The sequence below is a fragment of the Mobula birostris genome, chromosome 4 (assembly GCF_030028105.1).
Source record: "Mobula birostris isolate sMobBir1 chromosome 4, sMobBir1.hap1, whole genome shotgun sequence".
Taxonomy (NCBI): Eukaryota; Metazoa; Chordata; class Chondrichthyes; order Myliobatiformes; family Myliobatidae; genus Mobula; species Mobula birostris.
This window is the reverse complement of record NC_092373.1, coordinates 77,688,395-77,713,679: the sequence shown is the minus strand read 5'-3', so window position 1 is coordinate 77,713,679 and position 25,285 is coordinate 77,688,395. Positions and strand designations below refer to the sequence as shown.

Genomic DNA, 25,285 nt, shown 5'->3' with positions numbered 1-25,285 from the left:
GTTGTCACAATAAAGTAGCATCCATCATCAGGGATCCCCCCACCACACAAGTCATGCTCTCTTCTTGCTGCTGCCATCAGGAAGAAGGCACAGGAGCCTCAGGGATTCATTCACACAGCCAGGTTCAGGAACAGTTATTATCCCTCAACCATCAGGCTCTTGAATCAAAGTGAATAACTTCACTTGCCCCATCACTGAAATGTTCCTCCAACCTATGGACTCACTTTCAAGGAATCTCATGTTTTTGATATTTACTGCTTAATTATTTATTATTCTTTCTATTTTTCTTTCTTTTTGTATTTCCGCAGTTTATTGCCTGCCCTGTTGGTCCAGCCTGTCATTGAATCTATTCTGGTTATTGGATTTATTCAGCATGCCCACAAGAAAATGATTCTCAGTGTTGCATATGGTGACATACATATACTTTGATAATAAATTTACTTTGAACTTTTGAACAATAAAAAATCTAAAGGAAAACTTAACTGAGCATGCTCATTCAACAATTACCAAACTGAAATCATCATTTTGGGGGTGAGGAGTGGAAGGAGGCAAATTCTAGATAGGACATGAAAATGAAAGACGGAATTCACTCCATTATTCCAAATGTTGCAGCTAATAACAACGGTGAAGGAAAGCTATAATTGAGTACCAATATAATTCAATGCGATACAATATTCAGGAAAGAAGTTAGGGCAAAGTGTATGCATATTCAAACATCCTTCTTGATTTGTAAATTAAACAGGAAACATCCATTTGTAACAATTCATTTTCATTTGTTTTAATTACTTAGGCAAAGTCTAGCTTCTCCTTTGGGTGAATCATTATCACTTCAATAATAAAAAAATGTCATTACATTAATTATATAGCGGGCCATACCCTCAGAAATGAGTCGAGAGATCCATTCTCCATGTACTCAGTTATTATCATTACAGGTTTGCCTAAAGGAAGGAGAAAACAGCAGTGAATATAAAACAGTACAATCTAAGATTGTAAGGCTTATTTTTTCTTGTTAGTGAGACAGCATAATCAAATTCAATGTTCTGAAGACCTGCCTGATTGCATGCAGAATGAATGAATTTAAGCATTATCAAGAGATAAGGCTCCAAGCCACACTGGGATTGCATAATCTTAAAACATGTATACATATAAAACAAAAAGTGAGTACAAGATATTTTTTCTCAGATACTGGCACAGTAAATGTTTAAATCCCCATCTACTCCTGCTTTGAATCTTGAATAAAACATTGCTGTAATAATAACTATGGCTCAAAGGAATATGAGGCCATGGTGTATCATTAAAATCAGTTCTGCATTGGTAATTAAAGTCTGTTTATGAATCCAGTACAGGAGATTCTCTGCTATTGTATTCCTCCTACTAGATTTCATTAACCTTAATTTAGGCCTGATATTTAATATTAAAATGTATTCAGACTATATGACCATAAGATACAGGAGCAGAAGTAGGCCACTCAGCCCATTGAGTCTACTCCGCCATTCAATCATGGACTGATCCAATTCTTCCAGTCACCCCCACTCCACTGCCTTCTCCTGATACTCTTTGATGCCCTGGCTAATCAAGAACCTATCTATCTCTGCCTTAAGTGCACCCAATGACTTAGCCTCCGCAGTCACTCATGGCAACAATTCCACAGATTTACCACCATCTGATTAAAGTAATTTCTCCGCATCTCTGTTCTAAATGGACGCCCTTCAAACCTGAAGTCGTGTCCTCTTGTCCTAGACTCCCCTACCATGGGAAATAACTTTTTCATATCTAATCTGTTCAGGCCTTTTAACATTTGTAATGTTTCTATGAGATCTCCCCTCATTCTCCTGAACTCCAGGGAATACTCAATTTACGGTGTTAAATATTTCAATTGAAAATGTCCTTGATGTGCAATAGGCACTGCCTGGTGTGCTGCACCAACACCTGTAATTAAATATTTATTTACCTATTTAGTATATGTTGATTCTCATAATTTGAGAGATTGTCATAAGATTACTAAAACAAGTTCAATCACCCAGAAAGGAAACAGTTAACAAATGGATTAGGTAACAGAGGACAAGATGATTGTGGTCAATGTAAAAGACCCATCTGTGTAGGGTTAAGGTGTAGTGACTTCCCCAATTCTCATCCTCCACCCTCAAACTGCTGATCAAAAGTTGGAACTGCCTAGCCAAAAAGATGAGTTATGGTTGATTATATAGGTAAGATTATATAAGGTAAGACTTTATTTATCACAAAGGAAATTACTGTTGCAAGGCTGCTCAGTCAGAAAAATATACTTTAAAATACAAAAACAAAATAAAAAATACTGTAAGCATTGAGATACAAAAAAATACAAAATGCGCATTAAAAAGTAATAGTGCAAAATACAGATGTGCAATAGGTGGGGTGGATGAATGTGCTTCTGTGCTATTATCTCTGACCATGGGGGAAAAAACAGGTTTTAAAGGCTTTTCTTGAATCTTCTGCCAAAACTACTGCAAATTGATTGATTAAAATCAGAGTACATTTATCATATTTTTGGGTACAAAGGAGAAATTTAACTGTAATGTTCGTTGAATCATATTTATGCCTGATATAAGGGATTCATTATGTAATAATAGTACTTCATTTTGTGTCATTATTTAAAACCACTCATCAATCTCAACAACTTGGAAGTAAAATACTGCAGGTGTTGGGAATCGGAAATGAAATGGAAAATGCTGGAAATATTTAGCAAGTCAGCCACCATCTGTGGAAAGAGAAATGAAGATAATGTTCAGGTCGATAGCCTTTCATTTTAATTCAGATGTATTTGATCCTTTGTAATATAATGCGGTGGTATTTTCTACTGTTCAACTGAGGACAGATCATGTCGCATCTTCATAGTTGGATGATTTTAGTAAAGAATATTTTGCCTGATCTGCATTGTTCTATTGTAATTTGCCCTTGTACTGTACATTGTAAAGCCTTGAACCTCTGTTAAATTTATTTGGATTTATCTGCAAACTACACCTGTGCCTTAAGCTAACTGAATTGTACGTGATCATCTTCCTTCAAATCCAAAATTCTAAGTTTATCCTAAAGTAGTCCACCCCCAGTGAATCAGAAAGCAGATAAATGACAAGATAACTTGTTTTAGTAATGATGTTGTGCAAAAATTCCAACTACCTTTACCTTACCCAAGCCCGACTTCAAAGATTTTTATAACCCACTGTGTGAGTAGATGAGGCTTTGTTTCAACATACTGTGTGACTACCGAGGTCTCCTCCAGATTAGTTTAGTGAGTTGTGGGCATGCTTTGTTGGCGCCGGACACTTGCCCGGCAGATCCTCTCTAGATTTGATTTGATGCAAAAGACACATTTCACAGTCTGTTTTGATGCACTCGTGACAACGAAACATAATCTAAATCTTTTACTACACTGAGGTGTCAACCTAGGTTTAGCTTAGTCATGAGATGGAAGTGTTTCAACTGAATCCTAGTTTAAAATGGAATGAGATTTGATGGCCCCATCTCATTCCACATTCTCTGTTCTAGTTATTTTCTCATCTTAATCTGTCTAGATTTGATTATATAATGGATGACTGTCAAATCAAATTGTCTATATAGCTTTCTCTTTAGAGCATGGTTTCAGGCCACAAACGAAATGGATACTTTGGCCAGAAAATCGCTAATGTGCATTGTAACAATGAGTGTCAAGGATACAGGCAAATTCATGTTTTATTGAAAATCTAACAATTAGATAGCAACATTTAATAAAATTGTTTCCAAGTATTTATCAACTGCAGTCCAATATACAGATTCTGAAAAATTGTACAAATGTGACAGAAATCAAATTATTCCAAAGCTCTTCTAAAGGATTGTGCTTCAATCTGTATCTCTTGATACATTTTGAGAAAGAGTTCGTCAAGAGATGGAAAAAGAATTAATATAGATTAGCTTAGTGTTTATAATCTGACATAGCCAAAACTGGGTTCAAATATAAAAATACAAAACCAAAGTATCTACTGTACACAAATGGCAAAGGTTTCTTCAGAACCCTAGGGAATGAATAGATTATACCTCTTCCCTGAACTGCTATGGAAACCTTGAAGAGCATTATTCTCCTTTCTTTCTAAAGAAAGAGGAACCTTTGAAGAACAATTCCCATGGAATGCCAGTATGACTGATTGGTGCTCCTTAAAGTGGTGCCTGAGCAATGATGGAACTGGATGGATTTGATTGCATCATCACAGAACCAGAACTGAGATGGACAACTGAGAGAATTAATGAGGCCACCATGTAAACTGAACTTGCCAAAAGGAAAATCACAAGTATTTTACTATTCTTGCCCTTCCAGCTGCTATTTAGAAGAAATTACATCAGTATCATTTGTGAATGAGATATTACTTGACAGCAAAATGAGCTTAAAAGTTTTGAGTCAGTCCTACTAAGAACTGCAGAAATGCTCCTTACTGTGCAAACAAAAAAGTGGTTATTTGTTTGAATAGATCCAAATTGGTCGACATGTGCTTAAAAACTTGAAGCAGCAAATAAGGAGTTTAGAAAATAATTCAATTTTTCCAGTGAGAATTGCCAGGAACAAATATGATCTTGCTGGTAAAATGGAGTTAATATTTTAATCATCAACTACATTGATGAAAGGATAATATCTTGACTTAGTTCATTCTGCAAGTTTCCTCAGTATCCTTCGGCTATGGGCAAGTTATTGTGACTACCAATATAGGAATGAAATGGTAAATTTAGAGCCATTTTTTTTTGCCTTTTATTCATTTGCCATCTGCTATGCATCAAGACAAAAGCATCTCCTGCATTTGTTCTGTGGCAATGTCTAACTAAGACAACAGTGAGCAACTTGGCTTCCTTTCCTGTCGTCTACCACATGCTTTCTATTCATTACAATATGCACTAATCAAAGCATTCAATAAATGTCAGCAGGTAATTAGACTTGGCAACCTACTGAGAATTCTTATGTCCATAAAATCCTGAATATTAATGAACTCCTGTCTAAGATATTTGCGAGCCTGTGGAAGATGGGCTTGATGGATTGGTCCAATCAAAACAGCAAGCAGCGAAGGAGGGCCCTGATGAGAACCATTAGCTCATTTCAATATGTCAGCTGCAGAGCACCTGTGCTTGCAAATTATTAAAGTACTTTGACAACTTCACACTGAGTACATATAACACCAACAGATCAACCAGAAGAGCAAAGAAACCATCAAAATTCCTTTTTTATTCTTCAGGTGTCTTTTATCTGCTGCCCTGTGTAATGCAATGAGTTAGAATGACTGATTTATCTGGACCGCACTGTGCCCTTGGATAACTAGTCCTTTCCTTCCTCATTTTGCATTTGTGAAATGTAGAAAGAACATGAAATAAATACATCAAGGTTTCCAACAGGCTGTAAATATTTATAGGGTTATTAAATAGCCCAGTGCTTTCTTACTAGCAATGCATTGAGAAAAGGTATTGCTTCAAGAAGCCATCTCAAGGTCAGAGGATGTTGTACTGGAATCAATGATCAAGTGAACCTCTGACGGATATTTTGGAGGCTCCCTGGGGGCCTGTACTATAAGTGGTTGCTAGATGCAGAAAATTTTAAGCTCCCTTCCTTGACTTTAGCATGTGCATGTGTTGTGTATTTAATATCTCAGTAATATTTGAGAAATATTGCAGATATATTGTTTGATTAAGTATTCTTTGTTGTTTACATAATTCATTACATGTTATATGTAGAAGTACATGAATGGCATATGTCATTACGCCATCAAATCATAAGTGTGCATCTCACTAAAAGAAAAAATGGAATACACACATTATCCCTGGGCTGCATGTTTTTCTTTCAATTAGTTTTTATGTTTTGGCATTACAAAACATAACAATGGCAATGAGGAAGTTTTAAATAAAACCAAGACAACTCACTATCTGTTGAAGCCCAGCAAGATGTTCGAATTAAAAAAGAGTAGCACATTTTATCTTCGAAAGTTTAATGAGACGTTAAGAGTTAAAAAGAGACAGAAAATGGATGAAATTCACAGGTTCATAAACAGTGTGTACTAGGTAAAAATAATCATTTTTTTAAAAAAAAGAACAGAAATGGCTGGCTACATCAAAAAGATAGGGGTGTCCGACTACACAAAAGATAACCAGGTACTGTATACTGATTGAATCGAGCAGTATTTTGAAGCAAATTAAATAGTCAATGAAAAATGAGTGGCATTTTTTGATGAGTGCATCGGGTGGAAAGTCAAACAGTTTGCTTAGAAGTTTGATTGCTCCAACCAAACCAGCTAAAATGAGCTTTGTTGGATATAATGAAAATATTGCAGGAACATATAGAACTGAAACCACTGTTGAATGCAGAACGCTTTAGGTTTCATAAGTGGATCAAAAGGTAGGAGAGTACATTTCAGCGCATGTGGCTGAATTGAAAAAGTTTGCATTGTCTGTTCAATGTTGGCCTTAATGATGCACTGAGCGATTGTTTAGTTTGAGGACTATTACAAGAAAGCAATCAAAAATGGCTTCTAACTGAAGTACAATTTACAATTAAAAGGGCAGTTGAAATTGCTGTTTCAATGGAAACAGCAGACAAAGGCAGAATTGAGTCGCAGTCAGGAACAAAAGTGAATGTCTAAACAGAAACTGGCCTTGACACACAATGTGTGTTACCATTGTGGCAGAGACTCATGTGCACCAGAGCAATGCAAGTTTAAAGGTGAAATTTGCAGAAAATGCAACAAAGTAGGACAAATACTACGAGAACGTTAGGCATCAAAAAGAAATGGACTGCACCGGGAAGACAAAAAGATAAAAAGTCAAATTGCAGTTTCAAAAAGAACACTAATTTGCATACTGTTGAGGAAAAATCTTAGAACGCTGTGATGCACAGGTCTGAGTTGCCCTTTGATTTGCCATGTGAAAGCTAACAATAGACAAGCCATGAGAGAACAGCAATTTAATTAAAATAAAATTGGACATCTGTTTGGCTGTTTCAGTCATTTCACAAAATGAGCTTGAATGACATTTCAAAGATACCATACTGAAGTCTGAATATTTCAGACTAAGAACTTACACTAGAGGAAAGGTAGCTCATTTGGTAATGGCATTTGTAATAGTGAAATAGACCTACCAACAAGTCAAGTTGGGCTTGTATGTGGTAAAAACAGGAGGGACACCATTGTAGGGCCAAAAATGTCTGAGACAACTACAACTTGGTTGGAGAGCATCCACCAGCTGCATGCCACATTCCCTGCACAGGAGTCAACTAAAAGTGAACTAAGGAAGGTACTAGATGATGCAGAGTGCTGGGTGGAGATACATCTCTACCAAAGGAGGTGTAAAGCACTCCTTCCCTCCCCTAGCCTATAGGTAGGTCACCCTTCGGCAAGGTGTAGCACCTGTTTGGACCCCTGATCAGGGTCGCGTGACATCATGGGTGTATATGGTGGACGGTTTTATGAGCAGCAGGTGCATATCAAAAGTTCTGGTTATGCCATTGAAGATGCCAAGTAGGAAGAGTATTATTAATGGCTGGAGTCACCTGTCTTGAAGAAGAAGGCAAATCACTTCTGTAGAGAAATTAGCCAAGAACAATCATGGTCATGGAAAGACCATGATCGTCCACATCATTGACACAGCACATAACGAATGAACTGGATGATGCCACAGCAGTGTTCAAGGATGGCAGTGGAAAACTCAAACATATCAAGGTAAACATAGTGCTCAATGAAAATGAAGGACAATAAAGGTATCTAAAGCTGTCAGAACCACTTCCTACAGTCCCAGAGCAAATTTCTACAACCAGCATGGAGGAGGCCCTAGATCCTGAGATTGTTTCACAGCCACAAGTCTCAACTGCCCAGCAGAGTAACACGCCCCTCCCCTGCATCAGGAATGATGTTATCCCACAAGAGTATGAAATTCTACATAGCGATCAAATCTTTAGTAGTGAATGGGACAATTTAATATTTTCTCTTCTGCGGATGTCTATATAGTAGTTGTGTCATATACTATACTGTGTATATATAACTTGAGATGCGTTCTGTTTTCATTTGGAGTTTATAAGCAGGGAGGCGAGTTGTGTATTTAATATTTCAGTGATACTTGAGTAATGCTTAAATCTGTTTGATTCAGCTTAGATAATTCATTACAGATTATATGAATAAGTGTATGACACCACCTCACCATAACAGCGTGCCTCACTAGAAGTAAAAATAGAGTACACACATTATCCCCTGGCTCCCATGTTTTTCTTTCAATTAGTTTTATGCTTTGGAATTACAAAACATAATGGATGCATCATTTTCCAACATTTGCATCTGGAAGCGAGACTCCCTGCTGAAAATTGCACATGCAAAATCACTCCTCTCATTTAAAGGGACAGATCTGCTTTGATGCAAGATGATTCTGAGCACTATAATGATCATAATAGCAGATTTTTTTAATACAAAAAAATGTGAAAGCAATAATTTTCCATCATGTTTTGATCAAACTCAGCACAGCTCAATCATAGCTGTTAAGGTTGACAGAAAGTGAAAAATACGGTGCTAGTTTGGTTTTATATGTCCTCTGGATAGTAGAGGAATCAAAGAATTATGAAAATTGGGCAGGAATGTGGAACTCACTGAACAGTGTACGAGACCATTTGGTCTGCTCCTCCTCGTATTTATGACCCTATGATTGTATTTGAAGAATACCTTCAACTCAGTCAAGATTACAGTGGAAATTGTAAATTATAGGACTGTAAAACTCACTCCCCACTGGGCTTAAGTTTGACTACATTTGAAATACTTTTCTTGATTTACCAACAAGAGGTTGGAATCTTGTATTACCTATGTATCTGCATACATCACCACCCAGTGTGGCACAACACATCAAAGACCTTATGCAACTGAACACTACTCTCTGTAAACCAGTTAAATTAATACACTAGCAGAATGGAGACCCAATTAACTTTCAAGTCAAATTAATGTTGGTGAAACAATAACATGGACTTCAATAAGGTGAAATATGAAAATTCTACTAATCAAAATGTTTAATGAGCGTAAATCTTAATGGAAGTACTTTGGGCAAATTTTGATTTCAAAAGGGTTGTTTTTAAAGATTTTGTTTTAGAAGGTTAGTGCATCGACTAACAGCACCAGTGATTATGGTTCAATTCTTGCTGCTATCAGTAACGAGCTTGTACATTCTTCCTGTGACTGTATAGGTTTCCTCTGGGTGCTCTGGTTCCTTCCCTCTTTTTGAAGACATACCGGTTAGGATTAGTAAGCTGTGGTAATGTCATGTTAGCTCCGTAAACATGCTGACACCTGAGAGATGCCCCCAGCACATCATGGACTATGTTGGACATTGATGTAAACGACTCATTTCACTGTCTGTTTCAATGTCCATGTGACAAATAAAGCTAATCTTTAAAATCTTTAATGCAGGTTATGTAATGATGGGTTTTGATATGACTCTTTTTGTATGTCATGCTATTCCATGCATGACCAAATCTTCCCCAAGCTTTCTTTGAAATGAATATTGTTCTTTAAAGTTCAATTTATAAAAGATTCATTTTAAAATGGGTCAACTCTTGAATTTGAAGAAAAGTTATTAGTTTTTCAAGGTATACGTGATTATTTAAGCAAACAGCCAACCGTCTACAAATTTGGTTTTCCTACCATACTTAAGGGATGGATGCACTCATATTTATGCATTATGTTTCATGTCACCAGCAAGTGTCTTCACTCTGATTATAAAAACATTAAAATTTATTCTTTACTGCATTATGACAGTGCTACATTTCAAAATGAAAGGATGTGTAGGGAAGGGCAGTCGGATATGCCCCAATACTCATCTTTATGAACTAGTGAAGTGAAACACTTACACGTGTTCACTCCACTGCAGTCAATGTGCACACCTGCACAGCTCCAAAAGTGGAAAATTTGAATTCCCCAGGGTTGTTGGCTGTAAAACATATAGGCCATCCTATCCGAAGCTCACGAACGGCAGCAAGTCTACATTTATATATTTATCTGTAAGGAAAAAGGGGAGGAGTTACAGTTTTATTATCCCAGCTGTACAGATTCTGGCATTTTGGAGTCAGAAATATTTTAATGCTGGAAATAAAATAAAGCACTGCAGGCTTAAAATGAGATGCTGAAAAGAAATGTTAAGCATTTCTTTTCTATTAGTGAGCATTGTACTTTATATCAGACAGATTAATAGTGAAATCCATCATTTTAAGATTATTATTATTCTTACAATGAAAACAGTATCTGATTTTATGGTAATAAATAATATTACCAATTATCTAATGCTTCAGCAAAAATAAATAAATCAGCCCTGCCGTCATCATTAAAATGAAAGATAGTAAACACTGATAGAGAACCTCCCCAATGCCCTCCCAGATATTGTATTTTAAAACTTAATATCCTGCTGTCTTTGCTTAACAATAAATACCAAATGAATAGTGACATGACAAGGATAAACTGCACTTTCATCTTCCTGAGCACTGCATTAACTCTTTCATTTAAGGTATTCTGATTATTCCTGGATATTACAAACCAGGGTTAAAATGGCCATTGCCTCTGTAATTTATTCTTGTTAATGTGGTCACCAGACAATGATGATTTAAAATAATTGCTTAAACTACCAGGGGAAATTTTCTTTTAATGCAGTGTTGTTATGATTTGGATTGCACTAAATTAAAGGGTTGATAGTTTTAAATAGGAATTAGATTAAAAAATAAAAAATGATAGCATTGCAGAAAAAGATTCCTTTCAATGAGCTGACAAGGATGTGATAGGTTGAATTATTTTTTTTTGGTGTTGATTTTATTCTATTCTCAATTTTTTTGTTATAATACAGACAAGATTAAAAAAATAAGAGGACTGCATCTGAAAGAAGGATATTAACTCTTTGGGTGTGCCCCTACAATGGAAAACATTTGTAAAAGGTTGCACTATATAACATTATTCTGTGTTTTTTCACATGTTCAGTAGTTTGTGAAAGCAGTTTCTTCCATTATCAATTTAGGTTAAAATAATCTGGTAGTTTCTGCATCGTCAAGACGATTCTTGACATTGTTTTACAACATGATAAAATCTGGATGGAAATGAATCAATATCTTATCTGCTCTAAAATCATTACTGATCTATCTTTATAAAGACAGGAAGGACAGCAGGTACAATGTTACAGCTAAATTTACAAGAAATGGTTGTCTGACTATTACATAGAAAATATAGACTGTCAGGCATGACAGATTGCTCTCATTTCCTGAACCCGAAGGCAATAATGCTGGTTTGTGTCAGAAACCAGGATGGTCAATAACCACAGAGCAAGATGAAAGGGCTTTGAGTTTTAGGTACTCATCATATTGGGTCAGCATTGTGCAAGTGAATTATCAGTACTAAAGAAGGAACATTCCATCTTTTTAGAAAAGGGAAGCAAAGCTACAGCTTCCCCTATAAATTAAATATCCATTAGCCTCTTGTCCAGCTTCTTTGCAAAGCTGGAAAAGATTGAAAGGTTCGATGCTTGAGGTTACATTCTGTGACATAGTTATCACAGTGATTGATGAAACAGCCGATCGAATTTATGCATGCTGGAGGCTTGGCCGCTACCTTCAATACGAATCGAGCTCTAAGTGGGGAGCTGTTAGATCGATCTGGCATCTTGGAGATGGGATAAGGACAGACAATCATTGCAAGTTCATTCTAAGGGACACTGTTGACAAATCAGTCTCTGCCAGCGACACGGGTGAGGGGAATAACTCCCAGTTTGACGGTGGCCGAGCTTCTAGCTTGCTGGAAATTCAATTGAATTTTTCATCAGTCACTATTATATGCATCATTGAACAGAAGAGATAGAATTTCCTAGCTGTATTCATATTTCTATAGTGGAGGTGATTCATTTAAATTGCTGATAGAATATATAGCACTGCAATACTAATATAACTTTATGATATGGATTTAACATTTCAAAGTGACTTAATCCACTGATTAAATTATGCTAACTGTCCATCGTTCATTATTATTCACCTACTTCTGCATAGGTTGAAATCACATTTTGTACTGCATTGACAATGAAGTACTTGAAATGTAATCACCATTGTAACGTAGGAAACTCATTTGTGGACATCACGTTCCCACAGACAGAAATGTTTTAGCAGTGCTGATCTGGGATAAGAATAATTAGCAAGCAAGTGAGCAACGTTTAGAGGGTAATTTTCTGCATTTTAATCACTAAAGGGGAGTCTTGCCTGTGGCTTTTGTACAGAAACCTTATATTGCATGTGTGGGTTGTGCTGAATAGTCTAATGCAACAATCAGCAAAAACAATTGATATACTTTAATTGAAACATGTGATAGCAGTAAATATAACTGATTAATAACTCCTCTCTCTGAAAGTTGACTGTCACTTGCTTGACATTTACACTGCCAACTCTATAAGGATCAACACGTTCTCAACTTGACTTTAGTGGCGGGGGAAAGGGAACCTAGGCTCCCACCATGAATGTGACTTGTGCTTTTTTCCCCCACTTAGTCAAATAGATTTAAAAGAGAATCATTATGCCGTAATTTAACACAAACATATTGTTTTTCTGTAAGCAGGAAGCCTGAACTGCAGTCAATGTATTTTGGCAGAGCAGATGTGATTTTTATGCATGAAAAGCTGCGGGTGGTGCAAGAATGTGTATATTTGTTTCTGGATTTATAGAAAGTGTATTTCCCCATACACATTCCAGAGTCTTTGTACAGTACTGCACTTATTCATGGGAATTACATTTAACTTCAGCCATTTTAATAATGTTATCTATATGCTATTATTATATTACATACAACTAGGAACTTTTGGCAGAGTCATCCATCAATTCCTTATTTCCACAGCCCCCCCCCCATTGCTCAATTTACTTTCTCTCTTTCTATCATCTCCCCAGTTTTGTTTTGTGTTCTATTGCCGGATGCCTACGCTTGCGGCTAACGTGAGAGTGGACAATTAACAACAGCACACCTTTGGAATGAGGGAGGAAACGTGGAGCTGGCAGAATTCCATGAGGAGAACGTGCAAACTCTGCAGAGATGGTGCCAGAGGTGAGAATATACAGTCATGGTGGGTAACTGCACTAATTGCAATGCCGCAGTGCTGAACCTGGCAACCTGCTGCTCATAAGTTGGCCAATCTACTTCCTATATTACACCTATGCCTGCACATACTGGCTGTCAAGCATGTTAGGTCACCTGGAGGTTGCGATAAATGCAATTTGCATTTAAAGTCTTTATGTACAGTGAGATCATGGATAACTCAGCATAAGACCGGTGAAACTGGATGTCAATTATAAATAAAGCAGGTTGTCCAAGAACTGAACAAACACTTAGTGTTGAACAATATGTAATAAAATTACATACAAGTTTGGATGATATACTATGTCCTCCACTCCTTAGATTGCATACAAAACTTAAATCAGGAGTTCCCAACCATTTTTATGTCCAAGGAGATTTACCATTAAACTCTGTGGACTGCAGTTTGTGAACCCCTGCACTAGAGGGTATTACTGTAAGTAGAGACTCGACTTGATAGCCAGCAAGAACACAGATGGGGCTATGGGCCAAGATGTTGGGATGGGTATGGGAGGTCGAATTGTAATGGGTGGCCACCGGGAATTTGTGCTTTTTGTGGCAGACTGAGTGAAGGTGCTGGCCTTCCCATTCCCATCCTGCCAAGTCAGTTCACGGCCTCCTCTGCTGCCACGATGAGGTCACACTCAAGTTGGAGGAACATTGATTTCTTTAACTTCTGGTAATTTTTCTGCCCTCCCCCTTCTCTCTTTCTCCATTCCCCATTCTGCCTCCTCTCTCAGCATTTCTTTTCTCCTCACCTCCCTCTGGTGCCCCTCATCCATCCCTTTCTCCCATGGTCCAGTGCCCTCTCCTGTCGGATTCCTTTTTCTTCAACCCTTTATCTCACAACCCGCCCCCCCCCCCAGCTTCTTACTTCATCCACCCACCCACCTTCCCCCTCACCCGGTTTTATCTGCCAGCTTGTACTCCTTCCCCTCCCCAACCTCCTTATTCTGGCTTCTTCCCCTTTCCTCTCGAGTCCTGATGAAGGGACTTGATCTGAAACGTTGCCTGTTCATTCCTCTCCATAGGCATGCCTGACCTGCTGAGTTCCTCCAACATATCTGAGTGAACATCTGGCATAAGTGCTCTTTTGGTCAGTGGTCACTGACAGAGACTGCTCAAGCAAGTGTTATGAGTAAAAACATAGCGCAAAGTCCTACGCAATATAAATTGCAGCATTATATCAGAGAACGAGACTATATTTTTCTTTCAGTATCTCTGCGTTCTGTATTTTAAGACAGTGGATGTGTCATAGCTGTATAGCAAACAGAAGCTACAGAAAGGTTTCCAATAGAGGGTTAACTAGAACACAATGTTGCATTAGCTTCAGGTTAAAAATTGTATAAAAATTAAATACCTATTTATGTTCTTAAAAATGTGATTTTTTTTTTTCAAAATTAAATGGTTCAGAGAATGCAAACATATATTAACATCAGTGAGATGGTTTTAGTTTCCTTCTCACATCATTTTCTCTTCGCATTTCCACTCCAAAGGACATTGATTTCCTGTTCAAATACAGCAGCGGGGTTACAAGTTTCATCTTGCCCAGTGGCTATTATAATATGCAGGCCTTTGGAGTGTCAGCAGGTTACTCCCGGCTACAGAAAGGGGCATGCTAACTGAGCCTCAACCTGCTCTTTCTCAGTGTTGGTTAGAGATCAAGCAATCAATAAGTTCAGTTGATTTGCATCCCTGAGCTAAGATGCTTGGGAAAACTACTCGCTGCCTGCTGAGATTAGCTAGTTGAACAGATCGGGCACTAGAAGTATGATCTTCGCAACTCAGAGGCTCACTGAGTTATCTCAATGGGATACAATTATGTCACTTTAAATAAACTGCTGACCCACATCAAAAATTGAACAGATGTCATTTTTACACAGGAAACAAACAGCAATTTAGACCTGAAAATTGATGGTAATATAATTTAGCTTTACTGATTTGATTGGATTAGGACTAGAACTAGCTCTTAAAACTCCTTTGTTGATCTTTTTCTAACATTTATGGGCTATCCTTCCAATTTATTTCAAAAATAAATTACATCTCTGTTGCAGATGAATGTTGCTGCTGGGCAGTTAGATGCAATTTTTATATTGGTTAAATATGCCTTTGCCCTTAAAATCTAGCTTGGAAACTTCTGACCAACATCACCTATATGCTGCTCCAACTTTTAGTGGAAGACTCCAAGTAGGATTAAAGATTAGTTTTATTTGTCACACGTATATCAAAGAACATTTTGTTTTGTGCTAACGACCAACACTGTCCAATGATTATAGGTGGGACAGCCCATAAGTGTCATCATGCTTCTGCCCACAACTCACTATTCCTTAACCTAACTGCACATTCTTCGGATGTGGAAGGGAATGGAGCACCCATCGGAAACTCACGTGGACACAGAGGGAATGTACAGATAGCAGCGGGAATCGAACCCTGTTATGTGACCACTGGCTCTGTAAAGCAATTGTGCTAACCACTGTGCTACACTGCCACCCCTATGAATTGGAATATAAGTCAGCTGAGGTTTAATTGTCATTCAATTCAACCATACATGAATACCCATGAAAATAGTCAAATGAAACAAAGTTCCTCTGGGGCCAAGGTGCAAAACACAGTACCAATATAAAAAAAGAATCCACTGTGGAAACTTCACCCTACCATCTGAGGTAAATCTCATGTAGGAATTAATAGACTACTTTGGAGCGTTGTATATTATTTCCTAATCTGATCTTGTGTTATACTGCTGTTTCCCTAATATCTTCCCACTAATAAATGCTCCATGTCACCTGGCTCAATTTCCAGAATGCTGCCTTCCTCTCTTTGGACAAAAAAAATGTATGATATGAATACAAATTTACAAAGGTTTTAACCTATCATTCTTAGGGTTCTTGTGCGAAAGAAAGATTATTTTAAGAGCTTCCTCAAAGCCCCACAAAACCAAAATGATCAGTTAAAACCCAAAAATGTGATTTGGGTTTTTGGATAATTTTGTACACTGTTTTTACTTCAGTTTCCTATGTATATTTTGTGATGTTTCAGTCAATTCAGTGGAGTTGCACTTCAAAACCCTGCAGAAATTCCATTCTGGTAAATTACTTTGATGGGCAGGTGAGGACGAACGTTCTTTCCCACTCATAGACAGAAGTTTCAGCAACAATATGAGGGGGGTTGCAACAGATAGCGTGTGGACCATTTCAGTATCAGATACAGTACAAGATAGTTAATGGAAAGAATTTAGCAATACATCCTTTATATTTTCCAAGAAGATCCACTCATTGTGCATTTATTTCAAAAGTCTGTTTTCTTTTCATTCCTTAACAGGACATGGACATTGTCAGTGAGATCATCTTTATTGCTTGTCTTACTGCTCTAGATGTGGTGTCTTATTTATTTACCTGCTTATGTCATTTTCATTAATTTAAATTCCCCAACCATAGGGGCAAGATTTGAAATATCTCGTGATCAATACTCCAGTAATTTAACGGCTATGTCTCTCTGCCTCTTTCACTTAAAGCCCTGGGGCACCCAATTAAATACTTCTTAAACTATAGTAATTTTTGGCAATGTGGCATCAACTTCAAGTACTAATACCAAAATCAGAAATACAGGCCGGGGCTCCCTCCCTAATATAATGGAATGTCAGTCTGGATGATGAGCTTGAACACAGAATTTTTAGGCTCAGTGTTACACTGACCCAAAACTGACACTACAATCCCCAGGAGAGAGGCTCAGAGACAAACATTGAAAATGTCACAACTAATCTGCAAGGTAATCTGTCATTCAAATGATGCACATTTCTGCACAAGTAAATCGGATCCTCACCTTTCCAAACAGATGCATAAGGCATAAAAATCAAGGAATGTCTTTTGTAAATCTCTGAATTATCACTTTACAAAGTGTCAGGACCTTTTAGAATGTACGGTGGAGATTATGGAATATTCATGTAGGATGAGGCAGATAATTTCCAAACAATTGAATCTGGGGCTAATAAAACCTGACAATTCTGGATTCACTCAGCAGATCAGGCACTGTCTGTGGAAGACTAGACAGTTTAAATTTCAGGTTGAAGGCTCTTCATTAGAAACTGGGGTTATTCTCCTTGGAGTTGGGATTAAAGACCTATTTAATCATTTTTAAGTAACAAGGGGCTTTGATAGAGTTATTGTTTGCAGTGGAAGAAGGGTCAGTCTCTGCAGGCACAATTAGAGGCTATAGGCACTGAAGCTGTTTAGACTGGAGAATATCCTCTTTACATCGCAAGATGTTGATATTCAGAAAGCACTGCCTGAAAGGCTCCAATTCAATAATTTTTAATGTATGTTTGGTTAAATACTTGAAGAAAATTATGCAGGAGGCTAGTCGTACAGTAAATCCCTTTCAAGGGGTTAGTATAGCAACAATGGGCTGAATGATCTACTATACTATGGCAATATTATTTTGTTTTGCTTGTATTTTTTATTTTCAGAACTATTTAAATGGCTGTATAAGACACGGGTTATGCTTTAAAATGAAGACTAAAACAAGTGAAGGTTCAGATTCTTTGGTGCTTTAAAACATTTGGGCATTGCATGAAAAAGAAACATGGGTCTCATAAAACAGTGCAAACAACCAACATGTTCAACAGCTGTATATAAGTTGTTACCTAAAAATGGGTTAGCACCTCTGACGACTGATAAGTGGGATGAGCCATATCAAGCTATTGCCTGTTTGGTGGTTATCTCAAATATTTGCCTATCCCAAAAGCACACTCCAAACAACTGATTGTCACTGTGCGACTCTCATCACTTTGTGCCTCAGAGGCACAGAAGGTCCAGAGGAAACTCGAATTTCTGGGCCATAAATCTGCTTTATTAGCTACCAACAGTGAGGATATTTAAATGACTTTCTCTTAAACAGCAGGCCAACATAATTCTAAGAGAATAAACTGAGACTTCTTGAACACAATTATGTAAATATATTGAACTCTGACCTTGGTGGTAAATTAAATTGATTTCTGCATACGCTAACTAGTAAGAAACACAGGAGGAGAATGACAAGCAAGCCTGCGGGAAGGGCTTTTCAAATGACTTCTTGAGGATAGGAAAGTCAGTAAATACTAGTTCTATTAGCACAATTGATCTGGATTGTCAAAATTGCCCTGCTCAATACTCTGTGTAAAATTAATCTCTTAACTGGCCAACTTCCTGTTCAAAATATATTGGGCTGGTGTTAATTTTTTGTAGAATTATTGTTAAACAAGGCAGAACTGATTTGAAATAACTAACATTCGATACCATTTGATGAAAGTGAATATAGTATTAAACCAGGTCAATGTACAAACCTCAGCACGTTGTTGCAAGTCACAGTTCTTGCTGCTAAAGTAAGTAGAAACTTTTCACTGCCAGTGGCCAAAAGAAAATCGGACATGTTATTGAACTGGCTGCTAAGTTACCAATGGCAGTGATCAACTTCAGGGAGACACAAGAGACCTCAGATGTTGGAAATCTGGAGCAACATACAAAGGTCTTCGAGGGTCAATTTCGGCCTTCTATTCCTAAACAAATCATGTTACCTAATATTCATTTCATGAGGGTGAAAACTGAGTTAGTACATCGTCTTTTGCAAGTAGCTTTCATTACACGATGTCAAGGACAGGAATAATACATGGTGGACGAGGGACAGTTGGATGATATTTGGATGAAATATCCATTTGGTTCAATAGCACCTTACAAATGCTATTGTTTCACACATTATGCAATGATTATGGAACGTGGTTCCAGTGAACTTCTAGCACTGCTTCAGTGGTGCACTATTACTAGTCAATGCTAGTAGACAGGCTGAAAACTAACATGACCTGAATTATTGATTCTGTTTTTCCCTGAACATGTGCTGCATGTCTCACTGAAAGTTCTGAGCTTTCTTTTGTTTTTATTTTAAATGAAAAAGGAGGTTGACTATGTTAGAAAAAATACATTTCTGTGGTTCTGGTTTCTTGTTTTTATAAATAATCCATGAAGTCTGAATTCCAAACCATAAGTGAGACTGAAATTAAGCATTGTAACATTCATCATTTGTAATCTTGTGTAATGATGGATTTCCTATGATTCTGTGCACTTTGCTGCTACTTAATGGTACTGAGTAATCTGAAGGGACTTGAGCCTAGGGTGCCACTGAAATATCACATAATGATCAGTAATTGTGTCGATCTGGCATTTTCAAAACTGCTAATTATCTCATGCTCCCTTGCTTCAAGAGGATATCAAGTATTACTATGGAGCTTGAGATCGTTAGCAACGGTGGGAAATCCGGCAGCTAATGATTACAATTCTGCACGTTATCTCCTTCAAAATATGTTACATATCCATGCAGAGGGGACTGCAATCAGATTCCTCCTCAGTAGTTAAGATTTGCTTCTAAAATAAAGCAATAGTTTTGTTAAAGATAATGATCAGTGAAAACTCCCTATATCATTAAAACCACAGTGTACAGTAAGCACACAAGGGATGTCCCTCTATTGAGATAATTGGTTATTCAAACAATTATAGGAATGGGGGAAACTGAGGTAGATAGGAGTTCCTGACAGAGATATACAATATGAGGAGAGAAAATAGGATAAAAGGTAGGAAGTTTTTCTTCTTAGCAAAGATGTCTAAAACAATTTAAGGTAACAAGCAAGAGTTTTGAAGAGGATCTGGGTCATTTTGAAAGCGGTTAGAATCTGGAATGTAATGTCAAACTGGGATGTCAATTTGAATTGCCAAGGCATAGAGTACTACAGACCAAATGCAGGTAAATGTGAGTAATATAAATGCGCACATGATGTGCAACATGTGCATGCTGAGGTAAAGGGCTACGTTCTGTTCACTACCACTATGACTTCTTCAATTTATTCTTTTCCTGAAGCTTCCAGCAAATACTGAAAGGCAATCAAGAAGGGTCTCGGCTCAAAATATCGACTGTTTATTCATTTCTATAGTTGCTGCCTGACTTGCTGAGTTCCTCCAGCATTTTGTGTGAGTTGTCCCAGATTATAGTCATCAGATTACAAAAAATTGTCCTTGTGGAATTCAATATCCAAAAAATTCAAAATATAGAAAAAATTAGTTATTATGATATTTATGTGGGGGGCTTAATTATAAATAGTTAAATAAATACAAAAGGCAAAAGGAAATACCAATTGTCTTAATTTTTATATATCTTTTCAACTTGCATTTATTGATGCAGGTGCAGATAACATGGTAGGTTCATCTTGCTGACCAGCAGCTTTATTTTTCAAGTATATTCCATATTATTTACTCTCAACATTTTTAAAACAGGGCCAGCAAGTTTACATGCAAGTTGTGAAATAAACAGCCATGTAAAAGGGATTTCACTGATGTAAAACGATGTTTCACAGAGGTCAGATGCTGGAGAGAAGCTCTGTGCAAGAATTAAAGTTGTGGGACTTGCTACAGCGTCTTCAAATGCCCTTGTTTGCAAATGTAGCTGCTGACCACTTAAGATATTTGCTTTGGAAACTGAGAAGGTAATCTCTTAAATGGCTTCCCGCTGTGAACCAGCAGTTGTGATAATGATCATTACTGCTGAGAGAAAAAGCATCTCATAGGAACAATACTCCAGTTCAATGGAAAATAGGATTTAGCAGCACAGAATTTTATGCCATGAATTATTTTCTAGAAACACAACTCCTCCATAGTATGTGGGTTGCCTGAATCATGCCTTGTTCAACATTTTTCAGTCTTTGCCCAGGTAAAGGATGTCATTTTCAATCGGGGTTTTAAACTGCTGTTGTGGATAACCTTACCAGGATTGAAGTACCCTAGACCTTGTTCCCAATAAGATTCAGGCTCTTTTTATAGTGGCTGAACAGGCAACATTTCCCTCGATCTGGCAAGATGTATGATTATAGCTGTTGTAGCTGAGAAGAAATTCTTCCTGACCTTTGGTTAATAATTGCAGGGATCATTCATTCCTTCTTTAAGTGCCCTGCCTCATACATTTTCCTGCTGGATATTCTTTCTGTTCTCCCCAGAGGTGTCAACAAAGCATCCATGTGGACAGCAAGATGTATCAGATCCTAGTTTTTGGACTTCATCTGAAGAATGGAATCCTTAATATTTGATTGCAGTAATGAGCTCCCTTCCATTAACTTTATCTGTAGGTTGTAGTTGAACTACATAGGCCTCAACTCAAGCAACACTGGTGCTCCTTGGAGAATACCTCTCAAAAAAATTCTGCAATTCTGCTGACATTTCAACAGCTTTAATACCAACAAAGAGTTCAAGCGAGTTATATATTTAATTCTATATAATTTGCATGGGAAACTCAATTAGCATCAGATTTCTGGACCTGACTAAATTATTAAATTAAGTGACGTATGCTGATGCAAAACATTAGCCCATTCCTTAAGGACAAATAATCATAAGTGCACATTTTTGGTTCCATCCCATTTTGGTATCATTCAATGTAGGGAATGATATTAAAGGTAAGGATGTGTACCAATCTCTATTCCAGCTGTTGAGACCATCAGCTTCTCAAGAGTAACTATTTAATTGAACATCCTCATATATAGATTTACATTCTTTACAAGTGTGCGCTTAGTTAGGGTGAAGGTTATATTTTTATTATTTTTGTCTGGGAGTAAACTTGTCTGCTGATGGGCTCCTTGCTAGAGGAGCTTCCTGTGTAGTAGACCACTGGCCCTGATTTTAGCCTGACTTTCCCATATTAATTCCTTGATTGCTTGAATAGCTAAAAATTTGTCAATCACTGCCTTGACTATTGGCAGGGACTGAACATCCACAGCCCTCTTGGGCAGAGAAGGCCAAGTTTCACAACTCTGTGGTAAAGAAATTTACCTGATGTAAAGATTTTGTTATCTGTGCCTTGAACAGCCAATTCTGTCTTTTGAGGCGGTGAGAAGAAGGTGCATTGCTGGATGAGTCACTGTGGGGCAGTTTGAATATCCTGAGATTAAGTGGGAGGCTGAACAACTTTGACTTGAAGATAATTGCTGAAATGATGTCATTACATCTCCATTTGATTCTGAAGAAAATGTGCTGGAGTTTTAAATGCATCTCATTGGTGATGGAGACAAATCAAAGAGGCTGTGTCCATCCATGACCTCCCCTGCCCCTCACTACTCCTTGCCACAATCAGTTTGAAGTTAGCTATTTCTCTTCCAAGAGTGAACAAAATTAACTACAGATAATTTATTTGATTCTCTTTCAAATTGCTATTTTGAGCTTGATGGTATTACTGCACTATGCTAAGATCACCATAACCTGGGCTTTGACTGACATAATCCTCCTGACCTTTAATACACCCTACATCTAGTCCAAGACATCTGTAGAAATTGACCATCATTTGTTAAACAGCAGAGATAACATTAAGAAATTTTGGAAATAAAAGAAAAAACTGGAATTGTTTAAAATGTAATAATATCCAAACAAAGAAAGTAAGGATTTGTATTTCATATGTAACAGTTTGTAATTGATTACGAACATTAATCTTCTTATATCAAATGCAGGTGTTCTCTCGTTTCAAAACCAGTGTGTTTCAATAAAGTCTTGTGAGAAAGAAATGGTGTTGGGAAGTTTTGGTTGTTTTGAGATGTTGGGGAAAAATTTTGCAGACACAAAATGAGGGATGGTGGATCAATGAGTTAATTCTCTATTTCTCTGTGTTTTCCTTGTTCATTTACTTTAATGTGTGGTGACATCCTCCAAATTAATCATAAACCTTTCTGTGCATTCTTTTTCCAAAAGTGAATTTGATGACATTTCCATTTTAAAATTTGCGTATTAAATAGGACTAGGGTATGAATAAAAGAAATCTCAAAAATTTCAATTTTGGCTAATTTAGCCTTGTCACAATGGAAGATTCAAAACTGTTAATTAATAAAAATATAATCCAATTCTATTTCCACATTAAAACCTCTCTGTGTCATATTTAAAAATCTCTTTGCAAGATGTATGCCTCCTTTGTATCTTCTTACATATGTTTCTCAATCTAGTTCTTCAACTGAATATTCATGATAATGTGACAAAGTTTAATACATTTAATTAGGCATGTTTGTCTGAATTGTTAATACTAATCAGAATTACATATTCAGAAGTTGAGGCTGATGAGTATTTTGATCCATGTGCCAAAGGCTTCGGAGACAGGCCCCTGTAACCTATTCAGTTCATTAATCAGCACATGGAAAATAAATATTCAGTATTGCCCAAACCAACCAATCCTAAAAAATGTTATTGAAGTGCATTATTAATTAGCAGTGGAGCATATTTTATTAACAACAGTTATTTGTATCATTGGAACTTTGCCTTTTAGTGGGCAGATGTGTAATAAATCTGTTTCAAATATGTTCTGAAAAAGCTGAAATTCTCAGCTATTCAAGACCGACACTCAGAATCAGCATCCATGCAACAAATCTGCAGTCATCTTGTAACAACTTAATGTTTGCCTGGCTCTACTATTGTTGTGATGGCTGTTTACAATTTTAGTTGACTGTATTACCTCTGAATTGTAAACCCTGCTCACCATAAACAGACACAACTGCTGAAATCTGATGAATATGTCAATCTGTATTGATTGGAACAAGTCTCAGTAAGCAGATTTGTGATGGAAGTCTATTATTGCTGATCTTTGCAGGTATAATTTAAAACTTCTCTCGGCCTGGTAATGCACTTAAGGAGGAGGAAATTAGTACGAAACTGCCTGTGGCAAACTACTGGGTATATATTGCAGAGTAGCATTCTCGTCTGACACAAATTTGAGGTGTAAATTCTATTCCAGAGGTCTGCATTTTCAGGTCAATGTAAAAAATGTCATTGCCTCTTTCTCAGATGACCATGCAGTCAACCCTGCAATCCTAAACAGAATTGATCCTTCAGTTAACACCTCTAAACAGAACCTCACCTTATTATCACATTGTCAGGTGTGAAAATTTGGTGTGCACATTTCCCACAAGATATGGAGTACTGTGTTCAGCTCTGGTCACTTCAATATGGGAAAGGATGTGGAAACTTTAGAGAGACTATAAGATCATAAGATATAGGAGCAGAATTAGGCCATTTGGCCCATCGAGTCTGCTCTGCCATTTCATTATGGTTGATCTATTTTCCCTCTCACCCTAAGGGACATAGAAAGTGCCATATATTTGCAGATCTTTGGTTGTCAAACCATTGGTAACTAATTTTGCATGATTCATAGTTATCTTTGCTATCCAACATTCAGATCCATTCAGTGATAATTTTATGACTTGTTTCAACAACAGTTTGTAATATACAGTATTCCTACTGAACAAAATGCAAACCTAACAGCTATTAACATTAAAACTAATGTCAAAGATTTGCACATGTATTTTGCACGTTTGTCAGATTTTGTGTTCAGTTTTTTATTGATTCTATTGTATTTCTTTGATCTACTGTGAATGCCCTAAAGAAATGAATCTCAAGGTAGTATATGGTGAAATATACGTAGTTCGATAATAAATTTATTTTGAAATTTTGAACTTTGAAGAAGACTCCATTTCAATTTCTACAGCCAGTATTTAGCGTACACCATGAGCTGCTAGCAGACCAATATGATGATCAATCTGATCCTCCTGAAGTTACTGCAGAGTGGGCAACTTTGAACATAACCAAGATTTCCATCTTGTTTCCTAGTCTTGGTTCTAATTGCACAAAAGTAAAGGCTTAGCACACATGCTACCATGAATTATCTGCATATTAGAACACTATACGGTTATCACCCCGATCTTAGTGTTATTAAGTTAAACTGACAATAATTACTAAGTCCTATTCATACCCTTCGACTGCAAGCATACCTATGTGGATATCAGGTGAAAATACAATTGGACATGACATTTCCCTCTGAATAAGACCAGCTACTTCTCACCAGTTAACTTCATGCAAAGAGCAGTCACTTGGTTTTAAGGGACTTTGTGCAAATGGAATTGGGTCTCATCAGGCACAATCTTACTGAAAGTTGGAAGAGGGATTTAACAGTCTTCCGCATTCTGTATTCAACACAAGTTACAAATTCTCGAATGCCTCTGCTTTTTTCCCCTCCTGTGTTGCTTGTAAAGTCATGTATATTGCCAGAGACTCCAGGATAATCCTGGCAGGTTGGCAGCTCTATTAGCACTGGAGGGAAACAAATCAGCAGGAAAATGCAAGAGAACAAAGCCAAGTTGATGCACACCAGAT

General features: G+C 37.2%; 1 protein-coding gene across 1 annotated transcript in view; it reads right to left on the bottom strand.

Annotated features, from left to right (window-relative positions):
- Positions 1-25,285, bottom strand: part of epha4b (eph receptor A4b) — a 386,372-nt gene that overhangs the window by 19,606 nt on the left and 341,481 nt on the right. Inside the window, exon 12 of the mRNA XM_072255642.1 lies at positions 877-938. Within this exon, the coding sequence (XP_072111743.1) occupies positions 877-938 (62 nt within the window). The remainder of the gene's footprint in view (positions 1-876; positions 939-25,285) is intronic.